The 27,847-nt window shown below is 41.9% G+C and overlaps 1 protein-coding gene across 2 annotated transcripts; it reads right to left on the reverse strand.

Moving 5' to 3' along the window:
* mdfi (MyoD family inhibitor) lies at positions 1–27,375 on the reverse strand. Of its 2 annotated transcripts, none has more exons than XM_080026922.1 (5): positions 26,839–27,375; positions 25,130–25,343; positions 14,415–14,552; positions 5,242–5,619; positions 1–3,773 (listed from the first exon to the last, which is right to left on the reverse strand). In XM_080026922.1, the coding sequence occupies exons 2-5, from the start codon at positions 25,296–25,298 to the stop codon at positions 3,520–3,522; spliced, it is 939 nt and encodes a 312-aa protein (XP_079883048.1). In that variant the 5' UTR covers positions 25,299–25,343; positions 26,839–27,375; the 3' UTR covers positions 1–3,519. The 2 variants fall into 2 exon arrangements, with proteins under 2 accessions (XP_079883048.1, XP_079883047.1); XM_080026921.1 differs by having other exon boundaries at positions 1–3,776.
* Positions 27,376–27,847: the final 472 nt, after the last annotated feature.

Below are 27,847 nucleotides of genomic sequence, written 5' to 3' on the forward strand. Positions count from 1 at the left end.
GATTTCCAGGACAGCAATTCAATTTGACATTAAATGGGGGTAGTGTAAACAAAATGACATTATAGTGGACTACAGTCTTGTCACAATTCAGCTGGGGCTAGAATAACCTTCGGAGTGCTAGCAGAGGTGGCCAGCCCTTTGAATCAATATCCAAATTCCATCCCATAATACGAGAATATATCCATGAAAAGTCAACAGTCCGACATTTCTGTGGTCAACGTAATTGTAACCGAAAGACTGATAATACTGAGAACGGAAAGTACGCTGAAAGTAAAATTGTGCTTTCTTCCAGTATTAGAGTGATAGCTTGACAAAATAAAAGGGAATGTTTGAAACGGACACTTGTGTTCATCTTGGGGACAGCGTTCTCCATAACCAGACCAAGCTATTGGTGTGTTTTAATACCTCCATTCTCCAAATATTGTGAAGCACTTCTCAGTAGTGACATTAAAGTATCACTTAATGACTTAAGTCATAAAAAATTATTCCAACATCCTTAAATTAAACTTAAATTATGTGTTAACTGTTTTTTTTTCCAAGCCAGCCTTTTATTCAAATGTTGTTTCACATGATTTACGTTGCATAGCCAGCCTTAAGCTTTAGTGCTGACAGACTTACCACTCTGCTGCACCTCCTCACTGCACTTTACTGTCCAGCTGCAAACCTCTTAACCTCTCCAAACACCCAAAGTCAAGTTACTTTTTGGAAAATAGAAATCTCAAAGGAAGGTCAAACAATGTTAACAAGATCTACTCCTTCAAAGAGCTTCAAAGTTGTTTTTTGTCGACTTATTTTTTTTTAAAGGTTATATTGATCCTAAAAAAGACTTCCACTTCTGCTTGCTTCAGACCAGTATAACGCTGCAGCACAGTGCAATAGAGTCTTGAAATCTGGAATGATTGAGGTTGTGGTTTGGCAGAGTCATAAATGATCGAATACAACATCTCAATTGTTTCGGGTTAAAAAAAAAAAAAACAGCAAACCTATTGTTTAAACAGTGAAGTGAGCCAGTAGGAAATGTAGGATACTATGTCAAAGCTGTGCTTGAATGAAAGCAAGGTGAACCGTGTATTTCAACACCGCTCGCTATAACGGGGCAGAACAGACGTGCCATTGTTAGCAGTCGAGACTAGATATGACTTTGTAGCTAACTAACATTTTAAAAGGCTCGGCGTGTTCTAATCTGAATTCCAATGGTACAAAACGGCTTTAATTATTTGTACCGACTGACATCTGGTGTAAACAAAACCGACCTCTGTTGTGAACAAACCAGTGTTGTTAAGGACAGACTGGGTTATCTTTGAGTTTGAAACCCTAATGTGCTAGCCTTGCACACTCCGAGATATTTATGACAAAAGTACACCTGTTACTTTTTTTTTTCGTGAAGAAGTTGGTCTGGTGACGAAGAACAATGTCCCTAGATGAAGCACCATTGTCAGAACCTGCACTTGATGACATCACTTCTATACATAACATTTTATAATCCAGTTCTCCCTTCATAAATCTCTATGTAAAGAAATGCATGTTTTTTTTTTCCAGGGGGCTCCCCAGGATATGGTCCCAGTTGAGATCAACCATGTCCCAACATTTGAAACACATCTAATCTGATATAAAAAAAATACATGAAGAGTTGTAATATCTTCTCCAGTTGCGTTAATTGATTTCCAGAACTTCTTCCCTCTATGGTGTCATCAGGATGGTTTACAGCCGTAGTGTATCAACAGTGTTATATTTCAGCCCTTAAAATAGGGTTTAATCAACCACAGCCACATTAGCATAGCAAAAACTCTTCACTGTACAAGTAATTATAGGTCTCGAACGTAAGGTCCAGTAAGAGGAAAACTCTTTGGTAATTTCATGAAGAAAAAAAAAATTGCACAAACGTATTTGTTCAGAGAAGAGAGAGAGAGAGAGAGAGATTTGTATCAAGTCATTTAAAAAAAAATGCATAACAGATCTGGGTGACATCTCAAGAGGTATTGGGTTGGAGAAGGTATAAATCTGAGCATATGAGAGTGCGGGCCTGTTATCAAAAGCGTACCATTCATACTACGAGCATATGGATCTACTGTAACTTAGCATAATATCGTGAGTATTTTCAATTCAAGGAATTAAATTAGATAGTCTAGCAATGTCTGCTTTACAGAGAGCCAGGCGAAACCCGATAACACACAAAAAAAAAATGTGATTTTCACATTGGAGGAGAAATGCAAAAATATCTTTAACTAAAATCTACAAAACAATGATTAATAGAGATTTGGTTAAGGCGAGGAGGAACCCTACTTGACGATTCAGGCCTTAAGCTAAGCCATGGGCCGTTTGTTCACGTGATAGCAAAAAACGACAAAGATAAAACATATAAAATGTATTCAAAAAAGAGAGATGATGCCTTCCAATCCTCCAGCCTGTCCTTCTCCGGCTCTAACCATTCAGACGAGGATGAAACAGCCGAAGCCCCTCCACAAAAAGAAAATGTCAAAGTAAACAGGGTGTGAAACATTAAACTAGGAGAGAGGCTTTTGATTAAGAACTCTCTCCCTTCACATGTTAAAAGAGTCAATATTGTGTCCATGACGGAGCCTCTCAACCATTCGCTCATCACTTACAGTACTCATTTAATGGGGCCCATTTTCAGGCGGATGCATAATCCTCTCACTGTTCCTCTCTAAATAAGTCCATTATGTGAGATGCATATTAACAAAAAGAAATGTGTCGGTAATATTGCCACAAGCCACCATTAATGTTTTTTTTTTCTCTCTATCTTGTACATTGCAACAAGAACAAAGACAGCAGTGGATTCAACATTCTCCACTTCTAGTGTGTGTGTGTGTGTGTTCATTAAAAGGCCACTGTATGCAATCAAACTGGAAGACTTTAACCTTGCCAAGGACAGGAGGACAGACTCCATTTCTTCTGAGATCTGAGCGTTACATTTCCCCATTACGCTGCCGCGGCTTATCTACAGAAACACTAAAATCCGGTTAAATGGAGCCATTTTCTCATTTGCCTTTTGGAGGTCATTCTTCATGCTTGGAGAACTCCAGTCATTTCAGACGACACAAGGGGGCTCCCGTTGTAATAAAAAGCTTAGTTCTTGTAGGAGGGGTTACAGAGCTCAGGCCTGCCAGACAACCATGGGCCAGGACCACAGCTTTGAACCCAACTCTGCGCTCCCTTGTTAAGGAATGGACCAAACATAAAAGACAAAGGCAGGGTGAGGCTACTACTGTCCCATCGTTTGATCAAAGAAGGAAGGGGAGAATGACACCAGTGACTGCTCTCAGCATTTGGTCACAACTTTTTTCGCTTTTGCAAAAAACCCTGTAAGAAACATTGGACATACTATACGCCTGCCAATATAGTGTCAACCACAGAACCCAAGGTAACAAAGACTTGATGTAAGCGCCCCTCTCTTAGACACTGGTTTAGAAGTTGTTCCCCGGGCTTGTGTTTGGGAGTGTGTAGCATAGCAGACATCTTCTTCTTCATTGCCCCTTATGATGGTGGCTGTAGGGCCCCTCAGGAGGAGAAACAGAGGCTGCAGCACTCCATGCATATCTCCAGGCAGTCTGCCGACTCACAGCAGGCGTCGATGATGCCACAGTCCATGTCACAGGGCAGTTCACAGTCCCCGCACTCCTCCGACGCACAGCAGCAGCAGAAGCACGAGTCGTCCCCCGCGCACGAGCCACAGGTGGCGCAGTCCAGCATGATGTTGCACAAGGTCAGGAACTCACAGAAGAGGCAGGCCAGAATACAGTGAACACAGCAGTCTGCTGGAGAGAGAAAGAGAGACGGAGGGAGTGAGTAGTAATTCCAGGTTTACTGCATTTATGTAATGATGGATTGGATTTATATAGCGCTTTTCAAGGCACTCAAAGACGCTTTACAGGGTTCCAGGTTCCATTCATTCACACACAGTCATACTGGTGGTGGTAAACTACCATAGTAGCCACAGCTGCCCTGGGGCAGACTGACGGAAGATCATGTTTCTTCTGATATGATAGTGTAAGGTAGGGGCAGGTATATATAGTATACTGTATATGCATTATGCTATTGCCTGCTCCTTCTCAAACTCATCCTTTATTTAGTTATTGGATTGCTTCATCTGTTTGTGTTTTATCCGATTTTCTTTTTATTACATAATGTTTATTTTTAGAGATAAATAAAAATTAAATCTAAAAAGTCTTCTCTTATTATTCTAATAATCTTTTCTTCTTTTCTCTACTGCCTTCATCCAATATCTTATTTTTTCTATATGCTTTGGCAACATAAACATATTTATGTTTCATGACAATAAAATATGCAATTTTAAAAAATGCAACCGAATTTGTCAAGAACAGCTTGGCAGTGCATAGGTCAGCAATCAGGGGACAATGACATGATTGAGAAATGAGTTCCCAAGAAAATACTTTTCTGAATACATTAGCACACTGACTTAAGCCATTTGCCTTTCACAAGGTCTGGTCTTACTACATCACCATGGGTAATACGCCTGTTATCTTAATCTCCCTGCTTAACCACAGAACTGCTTTTTCTCTGTTGTCCTCTGAGTGTTTGCATTGGTCATGAAGGAGACACTTATAAGTGTTAGTGAAAAGAAAAGCTAGTACCTTACATTGTATAATAATAGTTACCTTGAGCTGAGAATGTTGAATACCATACTATTTAAAGTTTGCATTGATTAGCGTTCAAGTGTGTGAACCTTGCCTGCTTCCTCTTTGAAACAAAAAGGTCCACAGTCATTCAAGCCATGACATGAGGTGGTTGCATAAACCTGCATTTCAAAGCAGCAGGCAACAGAAGACTGTTTACCAGGAGTGCTTCAGGAAAAGACAAGGTTATAGACATTGAAATATGTTCTAGCCTGATGAGCCTCTCCTTTGGTTTTCGATGAGTCCATGTTTAAGTTGGCATTTGAAGTTGATAAATATTTATCATTATTTATATTAATAACATTTTTAAGTAGGTACAAAATACACTCTTCAATTGAACTCTGACTCAGTCAATGACTTTTTGTTCCCCTTATAAAATCCTTTAGCTGTATATTAATAATTCTAATGTATGCCTGTGCTGTTTTCTGGGGTCAGAGATAATAAGCCAGGGGGAAAGATGAATTCTGAACATTGACTCTTGACAAGACGTGATGACCAAACTGTGCTATTGAACCTTGCCTGGTGTCCCTCCCTCTCCTGTTGCCCCCCCCCCTTGCCGTGTCACCATCTCCTGTGTACATCTCACCGTCCTGTGCCTCTGTGGGGACCTTGGAGCTGGTGCTCTTGGAGCTGCTCTTGCTCCTCTTGCTGCTCTGGGAGGTGATGGAGGGGTTGGACTGCAGCCTCTTGGTGTGTTTGGGTGTGGCGGCCGAAGAGGACGAGGAGGTGGATGAGCCTCCCCTAGGGAGGGAGCCCAGCTTAGGGTGAGGGCCCCCGTTCCTCACCCCGTTGGCCTGGACGGCGTGTGTGTGCGGCGTGTGCGTGTGCTGATGCGGACAGTGCGTGTGAGGGGAGTGTGCGTGCGTCGCGTTGTGCTTGGCTCCGTTGCGCAGTTGTTGGCTGCCGGGCTGTGTCCGACATGGCTGGGTGTGGTGGATGGGCGTGGATCTGGCTGCTGGCTGACCTTGGAAGGGACAAAAATACATTCATTTACAATAGGCTGTGGTCAGTATAGACATGTTTAATCTGTTCAGAGGAGATCAGTGCGGTTTCTGCTGTTGGGTGATCTTGTTATTGTGCTCCCATCATATGAATACAAGGAGAAGGTGAAATAACCTCCATCACTGAGGAAATATACACTGTATAAGCGACTGGGGAACTAGGAAGCGAGTGAAAGAGAGACCGCAAGATTTGTCCCGATGAGGTCATACAATTAGTGATGTTTTCACTGATGGTATTGTTTACTGTTACAGGTCATTTATTATCATCCGAGTAAAAATTTGATTTCTTCATAAACATTTAAAAAATAAATCCTCGTATGAGGTTAAAATAATAATTAAATAATTTATACTAAGAATTAATCTATTTATCATTTAACATGAATAATATTTTTTTTCTGAAAAACAATCCAACCCCCAAACATTAGAACGTACAATATAAAAGAAGTCACGCAGCAAATCTTCACAAGCTAGAAATAGGAAATGTGTGTGTGAGTGTGTGTTTGTGTGTGCGTGCACAGAATTTGGTGATGCAGTGTCATGTGAGGGAGGTTCTGGGAAACGGAGTCCAATTACAAAGCCCACCCTTAAGACAATAGCTCATGGGAAGAGCTGAACTGACCTCTGATCCTACTTGTCTAGACTCTTACACAACTACAAAGAGGCCGCGGAAGGGGAAAAAAAGACAAGATTAATGAAAAGAGTGTGAGAGAGGAAGAGAGGAGTGTTTGTCTCTGGAAAAAGTGTTTGAAAGAATGCAGTTTTGATAGGACCTATAGAGTATCGACCAACACATGTACATTTGTTAATTTTGGCTCAATATAACGCTTGGTTTGTTTTACCGCCGCTAGTGAGAAGGAAACAGAAAAGCACACATTCACTGCCAAACTAAACACGCACCCTAAAAAGAAGAATAAAATGGAAGCCTGTTTTTATATATTATGGTAGTATTTAATACCATCCTATTTAGGCCCTAAATATTTTCTTGACCTGAAAGCATATGGTGTCGAGAGGTGTGGTGAGACTTTACAGGGCCGGGTAGATTCAAGCAGACCCACAGAAAAAATCAAAGCAGAAACTTCTTAGACACAGACACACACACACACACACACACACACACACACACACACACACACACACACACACACACACACACACACACACACACACACACACACACACACACACACACACACTAAAGACACACAGAGTGTGGTCCTGAGTTCCAGCTATTAAACACGTCTTGCAATAAAAGCGTCTGTTCGATAACCACTCGGAGACAGATAACCCATCCAGGCCTGTTTGGATTGGCTGAAGGCCGCGGTCACACACAACCAATCCAGTGTTAATAAAGATTCTTTCATTCAGCGTTTTTTTCTTAACTTTGCTCCAGATGTTTGGCAGGCTGCAGGGCCAGTGTGTGTATGTGCATGAGTGTATAGGCGTGCATTGCATGTATGTGCAGGGCAAGAGAAAAAGGAGCTATACTTTCTCCCCGAAAGTATGTCAAAAGTCAATAAAGTTACGTCTCTTTTTCTTTTCCTCTTTTCCTCCCTCACTTTATTTCCTCCCTTTCTGTCTCTGCTTCTCGGTGCTCCTATTGCTATTGTATATTCTGCACTCTGAGCCGGCCAGGATGTAGGTCGGTAAGAGAAGAAGGGGATTAGAGTGAGGGGAGGGAGGGAAGCTTTGCACAATTTTTTTCAGCATTCCCTCAAGGTCTATATTGTCCCGGGGATTGTGAGTTGTTGAGAAATTCAGTCTTCTTATAGAATGCGAATGTGTATGTGTGTGTTTGTGTCGGAATGGACACAGTGCACAGAGAGACAGACCGACCGACCGACAGACAGACAGACAGACAGACAGACAGACAGACAGACAGACAGACAGACAGACAGACAGACAGACAGACAGACAGACAGACAGACAGACAGGCAGCCAGCCAGCCAGCCGGACGGACGGACAGACATACAGACACACAGAGATAGAATCTGGGGAATAAGCACTATCTCTAAAGAGAGCTTGAGGTTATGCCCACATGCAAGAACATGCGCGGACACACAGAACAAACACAAATACCCTTTGTCGAGAACATAAGGGAGGAAGATGGAGCCGTAAAAATTGCAAGAACAAAGTTGAAGCAATGGGCTGCAGCTTGTGCATTCCTAGACCAGGAGGATGCATGGGTTTGACTCACACACACAATGAGTCAGCAGTGGGGAGCTGGTTAAAAATAACAGCAAATAAAAAGCCAAATGACTGCGGGATTAACATGATGAGTCTGGGAAACCAAAGTGTGCGTGTGTGGCGCTAGCACAGCAGTGTTGGCCAGAGCTGTGGTTTGTTAGTGTGTGTATGTGCATGTACAGTATGTCTGTGCAGATGTGTGTATGGCCACTGGGCGAGCGTGAGTGAGTCACCATAAATTGAATGCAGCAGCACGCCCCCCCCCCCCCCCATTCACACTACCTCCACCTCTGCTTCCTCTCCTGGCGTCTGTATACCCTGTACTTACACACCTCCCTCCCAGACATGAGAACTGCTGTTCATTTCTCTCTCTCTCTCTTTCTCTCTCTCTCTTTCTCTCTCTCTCTTTCTCTACTTATTCTGGAATGAGTCACCAGAATGAAGGTGAAGTCCTGTCTGTTCCTTTTCCAGCTGCTTCATCCTATATACCGTCTCCTCTTGTGCACTGTCTGTCTATGTCGGTCAAAGTGTAATCAAATGTTTGACATGTGCCATTGATGATCATGAAAATAAAGAATTGCCTTGGCTTGATTGACTCAAATAAAGTTGGGAGTTTCACAATCTTTGTGCAATATTTCAAAAGTGCCCATAAAAACCTCTATTCGCATCAATCTGCCTTTTGGGGATTTCTTGTATAGTTGTGTTGTTTTTAACTGTGGGCCAAAGTCCATGTGTCAACTGCTAAAACTGTGAGAATGGGAAAATGATAAGTCGGGGCAATAAAATGTTATTTAAAACAGTTTACAATGAGATTTGCCCACATTTCTGGCACGCCACCACCCAAATCTAGAGCGTTAATGAGGCCTGTTTGGTTGCACCCACTCTCTACTTTGAACAACAACAACAACAACAACAACAACAACAACAACATATAAACAGAGGGTTGAGTCAGATGCCCCAAAATGAGGTGTGAGCAAGAAAAGTTGTGACTAATCTAATGGTTAAAAGAAACAGTTAGTTCATCTTACTGTCAATAAGCAAAAGAGCCTGCACACTTATAACACACACAGACATAGATGCATAATATATCCAATCATTTATGTTAAGACTAAAACACTAAAAAGAAAACACAGTGAGGAGTGGACTTCTGCTGCAGTTCTTTACTTGTTTTTCTTACAGTATTACAATGATTGCACCAACATTGTTTGCACAGCACATTTGTGTATTTAAAATGAGCAATAATTAAATGAAGCAGTTTATTTTCAGTATGGTATTTAGTATGGTTGTTTAATTATTGTGGGTAAAACTGAGAACTTTGATGTATTACTGGTCAGTGGTGCTGGGTGTTTGTGTTATGTGCTGGGGCAGGTTAAAGATAAAGCATGCAGAAAATCCCACACCTTATCTGTAACTCCCAATAGGAGGTTAATTTGAAAAAAAAATCCTTAGTCAGCAGTTTATGATATAACGTACATAGAGCGTCACAATAAGCAGGCTATATGCGACAGACAAATGTAGGTACAATAGGCAAGGTGGATTAAATGAAAGGCGGGCTGAGTGACATTGTTTTAAAAGGAGTTGTTTTAAGGTTAAGTGGTCGGAGCATGTTTTTGCCCTGAGGGTGTCCTGGAGAACTGCACTTCTAGGAAAGTGGAGTGACACAATCTCAGATAAGAAAATGAGGAAATGTTGAACCCAATCAATCATCAAGATTACAAAAAAATAACCATACTAGAAATATATTCTAAACATACTCAACATACTCTGAATAGCAGGCGTATCAACCAGATGGTGTTGTTGTTCTTAAACAGAGAAGTAGTTGGCAGCACTGTTGGGAAAGCACAACGTGTTTGCTGTAGAGACTGGTGGAAAGATTTCATTTCTACAGAATGCTTTGGATCTAAATGAAAGAATTGGTTTGTAATAGGTGATAATACAGTGCTTCAACATATTAGCAATAATTATGATAGCGACAGACCCAACACTTATTTGAAGTCTATTACTTAAAATGACAACAGACGTGAATTTTTTTTATACTGTTATGTTTTGGTCAGCGCGTGGTTTGTTTTCCCCTCACTCACAACATGCGATGAACCACAAATTCAACCACTCACATGAATGTACATTGTATCAGCAATCAAATCAATGCCATCAAATGCAAATTATTGAGATATTCTCATTCACTTTTTTCTTTAAACTATTTACAGACAGTAAATACGAAGCAAACTATCTCCCAGGGTTGAGTTGACTGATGTGTTTATGTCGGCACAGCTGTGTTTGGCCAACAATATTCTCTTTTGTAATGTGCCAAGTACATTTCTTTGTGTCTGTGTTCCCATGAAATATGACATTGTCTGACACAAAATAACTTGCCTGAAACCCATAAGTTCTGGAAAAAACTTTTTCTTGACATTCCCAAACTCTGCTTATTCATTCCCTCCATTGCATATTTTGATCTTCATTTCACTACTTTTTTCTTTTGCAACATTTGATTCATTCGTGGAATTTAACCTGACAAAAAATGTTTGGCAAAATATTTCAAAACACATGGCTAGGTCTTTATTTGATGTATGAAAAGAAGAGGAAAAGAGAGTGGACCACTTGACCAATAACAACACTTATCCCTGATTTTAGACCCCAACCAAATGACTCTTTGCCTCAAACCTGACCTCTGTGATGTCACTGCCCACAAAGATGGCTCTGCTTCACCGTTATCTAACTTGACAGTGAATGTAAAATGTGTGTGTGTGTGTGTGTGTGTGTGTGTGTGTGTGTGTGTGTGTGTGTGTGTGTGTGTGTGTGTGTGTGTGTGTGTGTGTGTGTGTGTGTGTGTGTGTGTGTGTGTGTGTGTGTGTGACTGTGTGTGTGATTAAATGTGACCGACAAGGAGACAGTAAATCTCTAGGAAGACAGTTGGAGGAACATAAAAGGCAGAGCGAATAGGGAAGAGAGAACACTGATGAGAGACAGCTTGGGCACAGTGACTGCTCTCTAATTAAAGACAATATCACAGTCCTGATAGATTCCACACCAACAACACACTGTACCCTCCTCCCCACTGATGACAAGATAATAACAAACAGCTCCACTCAAGGGCACATGTATCAAATGCTCTATCTTGGTGGACATATTTCAAGCTGCTAGAGAAATAAATAAAGTCAGGGGGTCATCATTTCAAATGCTACTGTGATGCAGTCAGTCATGGGTTACATGTGTCATTGTTTCCTTTTGGTCCGGAAGAGTGTGCAGAGTGAAACATCTGGGAACATGTGTATCCTGCTGTGTCCGTGACGTCAAAGACAGAAGTGTGTTCATGACATCAGTGACAAATAGTGTGTGTGTGTGTGTGTGTGTGTGTGTGTGTGTGTGTGTGTGTGTGTGTGTGTGTGTGTGTGTGTGCGTGCGCGCATGTGTTCGCACTCACATATGTTAACAGCTCGCTCTGCACATTGTTCTCAGACAGCCTGTCATAGGCCCAGGGCCAGACACATACTGCAGCTCTGATGTCATCAGTGCGAGACTGAACTGAGAAAATTGTCTGTTTTTGCTTCTGTTTTCTCACCTCCTCACTCACAAACACACTCTGCACACGAGTTCACAGATGTCCCACAGCCATGACCTCACCGCGCGCCTGAGTCACAGCTATTCTGTAATGTCTTCACACTCATTATGAGGCCAGGGAAGCAGAGGATGATTGATTGATTGGCAACAGATGACACAGACTACATTCTGGCTGATAGAGGCTTACGAGGCTCACAGGAGACACACAAATTGACTCACACAGGCCAAAGGCAAACATATCACTAAGCAGACATGCCCGTTGAAAGGCATAACGTTTTAGGACTAAAGCGCTGTTATATTTTGCGGTTCAAGTCCCCGTGATTCGTGAACACATGTGCGATTGTGTAAGTTGTAGAGGGAGGAAGCTATGGATGAAGGGAGGAGTCACATGAAGGCACATGGAAAGCCAGTGAGGACGAGCGTGCATGGCAGCACAATGTGTCCTGTTGCATAAGTTGCACAACCCTCCCCACAAAGGCATATGGAGCTGGTGGGTTTCTTAGGTTTTATTGGGATGTAAAATAAGGCAGAGAGAGAGAGAGAGAGAGAGAGAGAGAGAGAGAAAGAAGTAGAAATAAATCCACCCCAAACCTCTCCCATCTTCCAGCCTGAGCTAGAAATAGACAAACACACAAACACACACACACACACACACACACACACACACACACACACACACACACACACACACACACACACACACACACACACACACACACACACACACACACACACACACACACACACACACACACAGCAGACAGGACAGGTAGAGGCACACCCACACACACACGCACATACATACAAGCGGCAGACATTCACGCACACTTACTCAACTCAAAAAAACGCACGGCATTCACCTACTTATCCATTTCCTGGCTGAACTGCTGGTTTTGCAGTCACCGCAAGGCCTAGCTATTACGACAGGGCAAGGTTTGTGTGTTTGTGCATGTCACCCATGGCTGGCCCTGGATTCCAGGAAAGATGCTTATAGCTTTGTGTAACACATGCTCAGATGTCAGCTTACTCAAACCAAATCTTCTCACTCCTCACTTTTGTCCTCTCGTTCATTCCCCCGTTCACTCACGCCATCCCTTCTACTCTTTGAATGACAGGAAGGACAGATTTAGAGCACTGCAGGGCAATTTGAACGTTTTTACAGTGCCCTTAAGTTAGCGGGTCACGCAACCAGACAGAGCTTTGTGGGTGTTATTATTGTGGTCTTCTAAGTGAATAAATGGCACAGTGGACCTAGTTTGAGCATTAGGTTGCAGTTGTACTTATTTCAAACTGGATGGGAGGCAAGAAAAATATATGTGGCGGCGGGCGTAATGACATAGCATACTTGTGTAACCTTTTGGCTTTGATACAGAGGGTTGGAAGGGACTTGACATCAAAGGAGAGTGAACTACTACTACACAGTACTGTACTATGGGGGGAGGGAGATGGTTGGTGGAGGTGCTTGGTGATATGAGTCTAGAAAGAGAAGTTCCAGGTGTTTATTATGACACTCCTCACCAGCAAATGAAGGTGGAGAGGCGCTGACACACCCAGTGTAATGATTGGATAGCTGTAGAGGCATGGGAAGTAGTTTAGACTTGGAGAGCTGAGTGTAAACAAAGCGCCGACAATATACGCGACACATTCGTCCCTCCACTTGCACTTTTCTCCCTGCAGTCCATGCTGCCGGATACAGTAGCTAGTTTATGTCACAGCAATATGAGGAACGTTCTTTGGGGTGGATTGGTAAAACAACTGTAGCATAATGTCAGTAGAACCGCATTGAAAATCCCATTGAAATTTTGAAATAACGCGAATGACTGAATATCCAGGACTGGAAAAGGGCAAACACATTCAGCTGTATGTTGTTGTGTGGGTTTTTCCTAAATGTGCATAGAGGGACGCTACTCTTCATTACATATTGATGTAATATCGTTGTCCCTTTAGCGTAATCTTTCTGTTTAAAGCAGCCCTTTAACAAACATAATTTCCCGCAAGCCCTGTTACTGTGGGTTAAACATGACAAGATTGACGGACTAGCTAGTGGCAACCGTACGCTAATAGACAGTGAGGGACATATTGAGTAGACAGATTTTTGAAAGAAATTCCGCCTACATATTTTTGTTTTTTTCCACCATGATAATTATATATTATGTACTAAAGTAGTGAAGTGATGAATTTAAACGTAAACCTCTATGCCACCTTTGTGACATTTTTCAAACTGCAGAAATTCAGCTGATGTGAAGATGACAATGGTAGACATGAATGCGGGTCTGTATCATGGATCATGGATAATGGAGGGCTGTGCTAGAACAAATGATAGGCAATGAAAGCTAAAAGATAATTAATCATGTTTAAAGCTTTGTTGAAAACATAAAGAAGGTTCTAATAGCAAGTGCTGTTCTTAGAATATGGATAATAAAGCCAAGCATATTTGACTTCTTCAGAAAGAAACAGTAAAAGAGATATAGTGTTTTGAGATACAGAAACAGATAGTGGAACCAGCCTAGCCAGCTTGGATGCGACAGGACTTTTTTTTTGACTTGATCGACATCGAAGCTGTCTAATGAACCCCTTTAAAAAATTCACGGAGACTGGGAAATTGAAGTAACTTAAACAATACTGATCTCACATAGTGTAGTCATGGCATTTTCGTAAGTCTCAACAACACAATGAAACGCAGTGCAGCAGAAGAAAATGGAAAAGACGGGGCAAGGTATTTCATTTGGCTGCAGAGTTGCTTTTGTTTCAGAAATCAGAAATGTAACCTACTTAGCTGACAATGTAGATATTTCTGTCTGTGTGTGTATGATTACCCGACCCATTTCTTCGGGGTGTACAAATGTATTTGATAAAGGCAAAGTGACTCATAAGTGATCGGTAATGGAAAAAAAAAGCTCTCACCAGTCTTTCTGAGTGTGTGTGTGTGTGTGTGTGTGTGTGTGTGTGTGTGTGTGTGTGTGTGTGTGTGTGTGTGAGAGAGAGAGAGAGAGTGAGGGTGCTATTTACTCACATGTGATACTCCTGGAGGGTGTTGTGAGCTGCGTGTGCGACAGGCTGCTGTTCCACTTGTCTCCATCATCACGTAGCGACCTTTCTGGTGTGCCATTCAACCTCAATATGAGGGGCTCAGTATAGGTGTGTGCCACGTCTAAAGAAACAACACATAACACACATACAGAGTCAACACACATTCAAACAGGTTTTATGTGAGACCGCAGAGTTTTATTCCGAAGGTTATCAGGTTCAGGTTCCCACTTTCTTTTCTCTCTTGAGCGAGTAGCTGCGTTGCATGTGGATAGTATCAGGCATTGGCAACAAGCTGTTTTCCCACTTGTAGTAAACTTGTCCTCTCCTATGTTATTTCCCATCCACTAGCACTTAATTCATTTAAACAGAGTGAGTTCTGCTGACTTCAACAAAGCAGAAGATTCTGTCTGTAATGCGTTGGTGTGTGCTCTGTCCTGAACTTGCATCTGGAAGCAGTTAAATCCATCCCCTAGAGACTGTTTAGGGCTATTTGTGCATGCTTGTGAAACCTGAAATCTGTGTTGGTCTATGTGTGTGCTGGGATGTCTGTTTGTGTGTTTGAGCGTGGGTGTAAGTGTGTTGGCGTGCGCTTTAAACGTACACATAAGAGGATGTACACATAATATGCATACAGTAAATACATGTCTGGGTGTTTTTTTATGTGTTCACCGGTGCCATGCAGAGCTCTAATGAAGCTATTATCATGCACACACACTCATACATATGTACATACATACACACTACACTGAGGCCTTCAAAGCAGGGCAGGCTTGGGCCGCTGAGAGGTGCAGACTCATTCCTGGGCAAATGGGAGCCAGCTGGGTTTGATAAACACACACACACACACACACACACACACACACACACACACACACACACACACACACACACACACACACACACACACACACACACACACACACAAACAAACACACACACACACACACACACACATACAAACACACACACCAACACACACAAGCCAAACCACGTCCTGTGCGTGGACTCAACACTTCCCGGCTATGTTTATTTACTCTATCCACTCTCGCTCACTTCTCTATCTGTTCTCTCTTTTCTGTCCCCCGCCTCTCACACTCCTTGTCTCCAGTTCACATTCCCTCTCCACTCCTACAAATAAATTCCTTTGCATATTTGGCCAAACTAATTCCCACTTTTACGGTTAAACAGTCATAATGTCCATGCAAAGGTATCTCAGCTGCTAGAGATTAGAGAATTCAACGGGAACGTAAGCAGTGTTTTGAGTGAAGGCAGAGATAAGATACAAAGTAAAAAACACAAAATAGATTTCTCATAGTTGGTAGAATCCAGTTATTTCTTTCTAATATTGTGTTTGTCTAAATAAATACAGTTTTGATATTAGCTGTTATCTACAGTAGTTAGAGAAACATTAGCTTTACTGATTGATGCATGTGGTGAAGTGGTACTTCCAATTTTTTTAATAGAAATGAATTTATATGACAGATTATACAGTTTATACATGCTTTTCATAGAGCGATGTATTATTATATATTTTGTAAGACTGCAATTTAAAGTGAACCTAGTTGAACTACTGAAGAGATGACCAGTTTAGTTTTTATTTACACCATGACAAGTATTTTTACTACAGAAGAAATACATCTGAAAGGATAAAATTCTGCAATTCTTTTCTATGTTGCCAACAATTACTTAATACATTCTCAGAAATGACCATTATGATGAAGAAAGGGTTGTTGATTTATTGAAACAACCATCATGTTGCCGTTTGTGTGCTGTATGTATTTTGTGCTAGCTAGTGGCTGTTTTTTATAATCTTTTAACTGTTATAAAGATACATTGCATTATCGTTTTGCTTGTAGAGCAAAGACCTTTAGCCTGTCTGAACTAACACTATCTTTATTTTCTTAGAGAATTAAGCTACTGGTCTGAATCGCTTGGTTAAGGTGGTGTAACCTTGAGGAGAGGAAGAGGAACAGTGTTTTCAGCAGAAGAATTTCACTTTCATGGGTTTTCCGTGTGTGTGTGTGTGTGTGTGTGTGTGTGTGTGTGTGTGTGTGACAAGCATTCTTTTGTGTGGTGTGAAGCTAGTGGGGGCATAAACAGGACCTAAAGACTGGGAAGTGCTTCCTGCCCTTCCGTTCAGTTAGATATCAGGAGGCATACAACACACACATACCTGTACAGTACGCAAACACACACACACATTTTAAAAAAATACTCCCAGTCAAACATTATCTTACTCCTGCACATGGAAGCCATTTCTAAGGCCCATGTTGTATCCCTTAGTCTCAATCAGCCAGCCTCAGATATGATAGTCACTGGTGAGAACTGCTGACCTCGACACTGCCAAATGTCTAGTTAAGAGATATGTATGTGCATTATAGTCTCACGTTATAAAGCAGCATCAAAATATGCTCCCCATGTTCTTACAGTGTAGGCTACATGGGGTGAGTAGTGGTGTAAAATAACTTGATTCTGCAGTGGGAGCATTATTTGTTACAGTCAATTGGCCTATCCATATACCCCTGAAATCTTCAATAAAGACGTTATAAACCAGCATCTAAATATGCTCCCCATATTCTTACAGTGTACATTGGGTGAGTAGTGGTGTAAAATAACGTGATTCTGTAGTGGGAGCATCATTTGATAGATGTAATTGGTCTACAGATCAAATACGCTACCAAAGACTTAAGGTAGCATTTTCTGATAGGGTAGCATGATTTGATAGACTCTGCTATCAAGTCGCACTACGGTAGCATAATCTGACAAGGTAGCAGAAATTGGCAGAACACTGGCCATTTGGTCATGTATTTGAATTGCTTAAAAATGTTCTGTTTAATATTCCTACAAACAGTTAATCAGTTATCAATGAGTCCATTAAAATCAATCAGTAACTATAACCCTCCATTGTTGTATCCAGCTGGTATCCATTTTAGCAAAATATTGTAGATGGTTTATGAAAAATTAATATTTCACCATGTGCTGGGGGGCAACAATTGACTTTAATGACTGCAGACAGTTGGCAGGTTTTTGAAAATATCAAGACCAGTCATATGATTTATGCAAAAAGCGCTTTAGGTGCATTTACTGGTTATACACATCCTGCTTCTCATGTTGTTATGGTCTCATTCTCTGAAAGGCAATCATGACATTACCAGAACCACTCAAAAGCCCAACAAAACAGCCTTCTGCAATCTAAGGTCCACCATTACACAACAATCATTTTAAGGAGAATCCATTATTACTACAAGAACTACAGATGTAGCTCCTTGGAAGTGTAAAGAGGGTCTCAGGGCAGAGGTTGGCATGTGTACGGGCTGTGAAGGCAAATGGCTATTTGGGATATTGGGCTTTATAAATAGAAATTATTTGATTTCATTTAAAGAAAATGCTATTAGTACGTAGTAGTAAGGATACCAGAGTACAATGTTTTTAATAATGTTGGATAAATCACATTCTTACCAACTATGTGTTTCATCATCTGGTCAGCTTAACCCCAGCATTTGTATATATATTCTCATTTAGACTTCTGATGTCAACAGAGTGCTATGGGTTAAAAGTGTGTATAGGTCTTAAGACTCAGTCAAAGCTTTCCTTCTGTAAACGTTCAAAACCACGATTGTTGGAGCAAAACACATCTCCACCAAAGCCCTAGTGCCATCCAAGCAGGCCTTCAACCAATTGTGTGCTGGCATCAGCATCAAACCACCAAACCGCGCAACCTCAGAGCCATTTCTGAGATCAGAGAAAGATGAGCCTTCTAATTCAAATCAGACCAGAGCAATCAAGGGCCTCTGAGGAGACCTGGCTGTGTGTTTACACGTGTGGGTGAGTATGTGTATTTGTTTGTGCATGCTTGACTGTGTTTATGTGCACATGCTCATGTACTGAATGTGCGTGTTCATGTGTGATTGCAATTTGGTGCATGTACACGTGTCAGTGGCCCTGAAGGAGCCATCCAGAGGAATTTCAGTTTCCTAGTAAACAAACAGTTAACCATTAAAACAAAAACATATGTATCGCATAGGGTACAGACACACATACGCACATCCAGGTTATGTGAGCTGGCAAATGATGTGACATATCCTGTTATGACCTGAATGGGAGCAGAAAGTGTTCCTGTGGGTAGGATCTCTGGAGGGGAGAGATGGTTGACAAGAGAACAGAGCACTGAGCTGAGTTTACCTGGAGTATTTTAAACCACCTTAACCCTGTTTCTACAGCCTCACTGCAGCTCCTTTAGAGACACTGACTTTTAATGTGTATACAAAAGGAGGTTTCAGGTGTACACATCCCGTTGGCAAAGACATGCTGAACATTGTGCCCCTCACCACTCACACACCTGACAAAACAGGCAGCAAAGATGCACCAGATGAGTTAATAAAGTCAAACTTTTATATCGTATCCACTTTAGTTATACACCCAAGAGGTAAGAAACAGATGAAGAACTATTTGAATGAAATAATTCAATATAAGGGAAGATGAGAGATTACAAATAAATTAAAGTATAATATACATTACAACACCTTAATTATATAAATGGGTGGTGCAAAAGTGAAGTACACACCTTCCGCAGCCATGATGTATGAAATATAGGATAAAGTACTAGTATATACAACGTATAATGCTAGTACTTTACAACTGTACATATAAATAATAAATACAATATATAAAACATACTTACATACTTAGTGTATATAACGTACGTTTATTGATAATATAAGTTCATATATAAAATACAGAATAGAATGGAACATGAAATGAAGTATTATGATATTAATATGAAAACATACATTAAAAGCTTGATAATATCAATCTATTACTTATGTTATATTGTTATATAGTGATATAAAATATATAATGCAATGTCAAAATAAAAAGTTATTACTTCATTATTCTCCCGTCCAATGTATTTTCTTCCCTATTTCCTTAACTATTAATCGTAAAAACAAGCATGAGAGTAATCGATAATATATTACAGTCGCTGCCCTACTTGAAAGTGAACTATTGAGGCACATAGAGACACACACTGCACTGGTGCCCACGTTCACACCCTGCTGACCCATCTTTAAATAAAATAACATAAAGATAGAGATAAGAGAGTTGAGAGAATTGGAGAGAAGACACAATGAGGTGAGTTAAAGAGCAGCCGAGCAGGATAATGTTCAGCAGAGCAGAGGTAGTGGTGGAGAGGACGCAGTAGCAGCTCACTGGCCAGCAGTAATGACTGGAACTGATTGAAACCACACACACACACACACAACCGCTATGGGGCTCCGACCAAGACCGGGGATAATACAAAAGAAAAAGAACACATATGAAAACACACAACCAAAGCAAAGACATGGTTTTCATCTGAATTTTCTTTAAAAAAATATATATACACACTTATAACCTCATACACACAAAGAAAAGGAAAGAAGAGGCAATTGTTTAGCTGCAATCCAGACAGAGGTTGAAAGCGTGAGTACACACACACACACACACAAACGCAAGCACGCACGCACGCACGCACGCACACACACACACACACACGCACGCACGCACGCACATGCACGCACGCACACACACACACACACACACACACACACACACACACACACACACACGCACATTGCACAGAGGGGGCTGTGAGAGTGCAGCACTGGAATATGTCCAAAAAACAGAGATTATAGCTGCTGAGAGAATGAAGCAGTGTAAGCTCATTAAAGACAAAAAGTGTCTGCTGCTGAACAGGCTTAATGCTGGGGAATTTAATTGTGTTACTTTGTCTCTGAGATTCCACTGGATCCTGGGAAAATACTAAACAGCTGCCGTGTTAACTGAGTTGCTATCCTGCTGCATTTTAAAAAACAAGTGAGTCCTGAAAAAGAGACGCCAGTTCCAGATACTGAACCACACACACACTGTACTATACAACGTATGGAAACTAAGGACAAACAGTTTGACAGTCAAGAGGATAAACAGAATTCAGTGATTCAATATTCAGGACGTCAGCGGCACAATCAACAAAGACAAACGGCAAAAAATGATAGGGCTGGGTAGCAATACTGTCCATACTAGTTTGACTAACACATTTTTCTTGCTTAAAATAATTTCCATGTCAATTTACAATCAAAATGTAGGCCTACTACATTTACGTTACCCACTCTCACTTTCATTTATATGTGTTATTCAACTATAAAATACAACATATCATCTTGTAAAATGTTTATCTAAGTGTTCAATCAATATTGATTGTAAAGTTTTAAACTAGAAGAGACAACAGCCACACACCTGAACAGCTCACCATCACATATGTCACTGTATAACAGTCTGTGTACAGTAACAAGCCCCTGGCTCGAGTGTCTCAGCAAGACAGTTTTCTAGGGTAGTTTTCACATCCCAACACGCTGACACTATCTGTCAACAGCATTTGACATGGGCTACGAGGATTTGGAGACACCACTCAAGTCAAGAGCCGGTGATGGAGAGAAAGAGAGAAAGAGAGAGAGAGGGAGAGAGAGAGTGCAGGCCTTCAGAGCAGCAGCAACAGCAACAGCTTGTCAAATGTTTGCGAGGTGGTGAAGGGGGGGGGGGGGGGGGGCGGGGTGCATGCTCATTTTCGTCGTTCAAATATGCTGTAAAAATGCCTCAAATTGCTCCTAGTTTATTTCAATCTCGGTGAGAAACCAAATTAGACGCAAGCCTCAACAAACCTCAGGGACTAAAAGGGGACAAGTTGGCAAATAGCTGCATCTACGCACTGAACCAGAGAGAGACAGAGACAGAGAGAGACAGAGAGAGAGACAGAGAGAGACACACAGAGACAGAGACAGAGAGAGAGAGAGACACACACACAGAGAGAGAGAGACAGAGAGAGAGAGAAAAAATAAACATGGTTTGGACTGTAATGTAGACAGAGGAAGTATTATATAAAAGAGAGGACCAGGATGAACAAAGAGACACCAGCAAACATCTAAACCTGTGACCACAGATGGCACACACACTGTATATTGACAGCAGTGCTAAACGATTTAACCAAAATATCAGTTAAAACAACTATATGTTGCCCAATCCTGTGATTATATTCCCTAAAAAGTCGTATTTAACAAGAAAAATGTGTATAAAACTTGTAATCTTATTTTTGACTTGCATTAACTACCTACGTCTTACCAGGTAGTTAGCCATGCACTGTATAGCTGTCTGAGCTAACGTTAGCTTGACAGTCTTACTAAAGGATGCCTCACAGCCCCAAATCCTGGAAGTCCCGATTCAAAGCTCTTAAGATGAAAAGTTATCAAAAATATATGATGTGCAAAGGGGGGCGCCCTTAGCTCAGTTGGTAGGGCGTCCCCCCCATGGGCCTCGGCCAGCAGCAGACCCGGGTTCGATTCCAGCCCGCGGTCGTTCTCTACATGTCACTCCCCTCTCTGCCCCATTTCAACTCTGTCTCTACACTGTCAATAAAGCATAAAAATGCCAAAAAATATCTTTAAAAAAATATATATATATATGATGTGCTGCGGAGTAGTTTTATGTTCTTCACAAAATCATTTAAGTGAACTTACTAAAGTAAAGACCAGGTTTCTACCATAGATAGTAGGTTTCTACAGAACAGCAAAATCTTCCATCTGAGATGAATCACTAATTAGCTACAGCTGGCTTAATCTGCTGGCAACAGTTCTCTTAAAGCTAATGATCTCCGACTCAAACCTTAACCTTCTAGTTAGAATCATGGCTCTAGTGATTTGAAAAGTTTCCCCCTTTAAATTGCAATTATTATGTTTTTCAAAACTAATGTGGAGATGGACAGAACTGAGACGAAAGAAAAGAAGTGGAGGAACAGCGGAAGAGAGAAAAATAGGTTGAAGGAGATGCCAGTGGCAAGGAGAATGGTGCTGAGGGAATCTAGCATGTGGTGGTAAGAAGCTCCTATATAAACATACAGCCTCATTGCATCTTCATGCCTGAGTGAGAGCAACACTGACAACAGCAAGAGACACACTCAAACACACCACCATTCAATGTCCTTGTAATGACCTTGTCTACTAGGGCCAAGCAAGCATTTTACACCTAGACAGCCATTATAAAAGACACATCTGTGAAAAGTCCTGCACGACATCTTGAAATGAACACAAGGATACTTTTTTGTATTGTAAGTGTATTCTCAAACCATAAAGCTTTCATATCTGTAAAACCCTTTATTAAAAGCATAGAATAGCTATACTTCTTGAGCATGGCGTTGTGTAAATGTAGCCTTGGACAAGCCGTTGGGAACTAACTACCACCCACACACATCTCACATTTATTCACACAGGTTTGGTTTCCGCAAATTGGAGTAAATTGACCAATCGGAATTTACTAGGCATGATAAAGAAAGGGCATGTCAGCTTTCTTCATAGCTAGCTGGCTACCTACCTAGCAACATGGACAAAAAAATAACACCAGAAAATTGGCTGCAGGGGTGGATGCCATTTTTGTAAATGTACAAGTTGTTGTATGTACCTTCGTATTAATCAATGTATAAAATGTATAGTCTTAATGCTCCTGGTATGTATGAAACCTTTTGTGTCACATTGAAACCGGTTCCAATCCATTTCTAATAATGTATAAATGGGCAGAAATGTGATTCAACAGTCAAATATCTGCATCTATGCTTGTTATGTTGTCCCAAGCAGAGGGATGGGTGAGGGGTGAAGCAGAGCGCTGAAAGCAGGGCCTTGTTGCCCTCAGCAGAGGCCTGACCAATCTTCTCCTCCCCACCCTGGCTCACCTAACTACCCTCAACTTACACACAAATATACACACACACACACACACACACACACACACACACACACACACACACACACACACACACACACACACACACACACACACACACCCCAGTGAGCCAGAGAAACAGTCTAACTTTGGGAAGCCACAGTAACACACTGTGTTGGCTTTCTGAGAAGCAGGCCCAGGTAAAGTCAGCACAGCCACGAGAACAAGTTCAGGCACAAACCCACTGTTTAATAACTCCCAAACCCTTCACAGAGGTATTACCATTAAATCTGATGCTGTACTACTTACACTCATCATGGTCAACCGCAATGAAAAGGAAAACAGAGATGTGTGTGTGTGTGGATTCTACAGTATGTTTAAGCACATTCAATACAGTAAACATTGAGTTGAGACTTGTCTCAACATCAACAAAAAAAATGAAAGAACCCCATCACACAATTGAAGAATTATGTGAAAGGTCCCCATGGCAATAAGTCCCTTAAAATCTCTGCACACTTCCCCAACATTTTTTAACACATGCACCACCTACCCTACCCTACCCTACCCTACCCTACCCTACCCTGCACTGCACTGCACTGCACTGCACTCTGATCTACAGTCAGCGCTGTTGTTTTTCTCACCAAAGCCTGAGGAAAGTTGAATCATTGTGGCTGATCCTGGATGAGTCATTCCGCCACAATACTAACTGCCCCTGACTGAGTTGGTCCATGTCCCCCAAACTGTCAGCCGACCCCTTACCATGACCAAACCACCAAAGGGGAAAGGTCGCGGGGGTCCTTCACCAAATTCCCAGGAGTCCCATTGCGGCCTATAAGCGTTCCAATGCGCTGAATTGGTCCTGACCCCCGTCCCGTCCCCCGCAATACCATACAAGGGGGCACCATGTCTCCCCCACACACACCGACAGATCTCCTATCACCTCAGTAGTACGCAACTGTCAGTGAGAAGGCCTCCAACCCAATGAATCACAATGACATCCACCCCCCAAAAAAAACAATTAATTATTTTCTGGGGGTTCAGCGTCATGGAGTCTTCCATTTGGCAATTACAAATTACCTGTTTTAAAGTTTTAAACACAACAGTGACTCAGTCAAGACTTTTCCACATTGGAAAACTAACATCAACCTATACTACACACACTTTCACAAAAGGGGGGGGGATACACTGGTCTGTTCTTGTTTTTTTTTTTGGGGGGGGGGGGTATGAAGGTCTCCCATAGCTTGTAAAGAAAAGGAAATTATACATTCACACAGATGCTGGCCAACCTCCCACCATTATGAGAACGAAAGAGAACGGAGAGGTCTTTTCTCTCAACTTTAATCCACTAACTAGTCTTCCAAGTTTTTCACAATACACACACACACGCACACACACACACACACACACACACACACACATACACACACGCCCGCACACACACACACACACACACACGCCCGCACACACACACACACACACGCACACGCACACGCACACGCACACGCACACGCACACACACACACACACACGTACTAAAATAACTACTATACAAGTTCAATTGAACTTGATGATAGCAGTTATAAACACGTACAGTATACACCCATCACATCACTGTTTGTAGGGTCTGTCTCTTTTCCCTCATCTCCAACACTTATACATAAACACAAATACACAAACAGCCGAGTTAGAAGAGCTGTTTGTGGGGGGCGCCTTTAGCACAGTTGGTAGGGCGTCCCCCTCCCGGGCCGGGCCCAGCAGCAGACCCGGGTTCGATTCCCACCCGCGGTCGTTCTCTGGATGTCACTCCCCTCTCTGCCCCATTTCACCTCTGTCTCTCTGCACTATCAATAAAGCATAAAAATGCCCAAAAAATATCTTTAAAAAAAAAAAAAAAAAAAAGAGCTGTTTGTGTAGGTTTGTCAGTTTTTTTTTCTACTGCCAACCTTTTTTCCTTACCTTCACTAGGACAGGGCTTTGGTTCCGGGCAGCCGTTTGCCCTTTCTGTAGTGGAGGAGGAGGAGGTTGTGTGTGAAATGGGTTGTGGAGCTGGTAGGCTGGGGACCCCATCATCATCAGGTGTCTCTTGGGAGATGGCAGGGGCACTCCTCTCCTCATCCATGGGCATAGGGCTGGCTCTTATGGCAGGAGGTGGAGGGGCCAAGGAGTGAGCCTGAAGCACAGAGACATTGTATTGTATGGATCGATGGCATGAATCACATTAAAGATTTCTCGTTTTCTGTCTTTCAAATCCAGCGAACAAGCCAAGAGGCCAATGTTCAGTCAGGCTCCAGACTAGAACCAACATGAATCCCTCTCAGCTATTCTAGAAATCACTAAAGGAAAAGGGGCACAGCACTTTAATGAACCAGTAGTAACACAACGGATATGCCAAATCACAGCCTAAACTTTTGATTGATAGTGTATAAACTCTTCAATGTTGTGTGGTGCAAACAAAGACGGTTGCCTGCATTTATCTATTCACGCACAGCATTGCTTAAAACTCCAAGGTGACTTATTGGACCAAATCAAGATCAATCATTTTAACACTGAAACATGAGATAAAGAGGAAAAAAATGTATCCCGAGATTTTCAATGTAAATATTTCACGTCATTCTGACTCAAAACTAAATGTGCAGAAAGTGAACAAAGACTGTCATTTTGGATGTCAGTATATCATTCGGTTTAGTAGAAATGGTTCATCGAAAATCCTGCAACAAGCATGTAGAGAACATGCTTAGCCTAATTTGATGTCACTTTGAATTATTTTAATAATGAATTTAAGGTTGGGTAATGAGTTATATCTAATATAAAATCAAGCATCTATAATACTTACATAACAATAGACTGTTTGTTCACACTGCAGCCGTAGTTCCTATGTCTACAGTACTCTTACCGTATATTGCTTAATTACCTGTAATCAAATCACAGGTGTGTTTCATCTGACATTTAAGCAAGGGTGCGAGCAGCCAATCAGAACCGAGTCCTGGTCACGTTCTATAAGTCATTATTGAGACAGGTCAAGTTCACTGTAGCCTATATGTGTCACGTGCCATCGTTTGGAGCGCGCCTGCCCTGCCAGAGCAACTCAGCTGGACAGCTGTGTGCGCGCTCTCGTGGTTTTGCTCCGCACTCGCTGCCCCCCAAAAAAGTTTTGACAACCTAACCTATAGGTGGACATTTTTGTGAACGTTTTTTTTTTTTGTTGCGAAAGCTACGTTAACCGAATTCATGTTCGTTTCGTGCATTTCTGTTCATCCATTATAAACTACAATAGGCGTAGGCTGGGGTTATATAGTCTACTTCTGAAAACGCATAACGTTGTAAGAAGTGTCTGGAAAAGAGAAAAAGACATCGCACTGCGCATTGAAAAATAGTGCCAAACTTGTAGCTCAAACGTGAGTTTTAAAAATACTAAAGTCAACAACTCAAAAGTGTGTAAGCTAGTATTATTATAGGTTACTAACTGTGACTGGTGGTTCATAACGGGCGTATTCTGTTTACCTTTATTGTAGGTCTGCGCCCTGCTCTCCCAAAACGAGTCCCTGCATGCTCACACCGAGCTCAGCTGTGTGGGGACCCTTTTTTCTTACTTTTCTTTTTAAATGATAAACTTCTCAATAACTCGCATTAATCCACGACAACAGCACGAGGAAACAAAGTCTTACCTTGTCTCTGGCTGGGACGCGGTGCAGCCTAAGCCCTCGGCTAATTCATTCTCTGACCGCTCCAGGTGGACTTCTCGCCCTCCGACACCTTTACCGTCCTCTTTCCCTCCACGCTGTTTAACTTTGCGCGAACACCAAATCTCTCGTCGGCTCATGTATAGGTGCCCCCATGCGCCCAATTCAATGCATTTTTCTCCAGCGAAGATAGAGTTTTCTCTCCACCTCCTAAAGTTTCTCTCTCTCTCTCTCTCTCTCTCTCTCTCTCTCTCTCTCTCTCTCTCTCTCTCCGGCTCGCCCCGTCCTCCAGTACACCAGATGTTGGGAGGTTGGTGTGTCTCTGCAGGCAGCTCGCTGTAGCCTACACTCTTTGTCTGCTCTGCACGTTTGCTCGCCTTCTATTGCCAAACAAAGTCCCAGCAGCACACCAGCGTCCCAAACTTGTTTCAACTCTTGAAATGAGCAGTGTGTCGGTCCTGTGTGTACTCGGTCCCTCCTCTCTCTCTCTCTCTCTCTCTCTCTCTCTCTCTCTCTCTCTCTCTCTCTCTCTCTCTCTCTCTCTCTCTCTCTCTCTCTCTCTTTACTCCCACTGTACTTTTTGCCTTGCTTCAGACTTCTGTGCTGCAGCTATTGGACAGGAAACTGCAGTCAGCAGTGATTGTGCTTCCTCCAGGCTACAAACTAGTTGGGCTGAACTATACTGTCATATAATTACCCCCTTAACGTGAACCAGACACAGCACTAACACAGCACAGCTTTCATCAGGAATTATGAGCCCAGGAACCATATGTTTTGTCATTAATAATAGAGTAACAGTTTGTGAACATAAACTTTTTATGTACAAGGGCAATAATGCAGGTAATAATTGTGTGTACTCACTCAAGCACAGCATAGCTGTGGCACCTACAACATGGCTGCATTTTGACAGTCAATGTGGTTTTGTTTGTTTATTTACACACTGGAGAATCTCTGAATGTTTCATGTAGGATTGTGGACAGTAATTTGGTGAAGG

The sequence above is a fragment of the Ammodytes marinus genome (genome assembly GCF_949987685.1).
Source record: "Ammodytes marinus genome assembly, chromosome: 4".
In the NCBI taxonomy this organism is placed as follows: domain Eukaryota; kingdom Metazoa; phylum Chordata; class Actinopteri; order Uranoscopiformes; family Ammodytidae; genus Ammodytes; species Ammodytes marinus.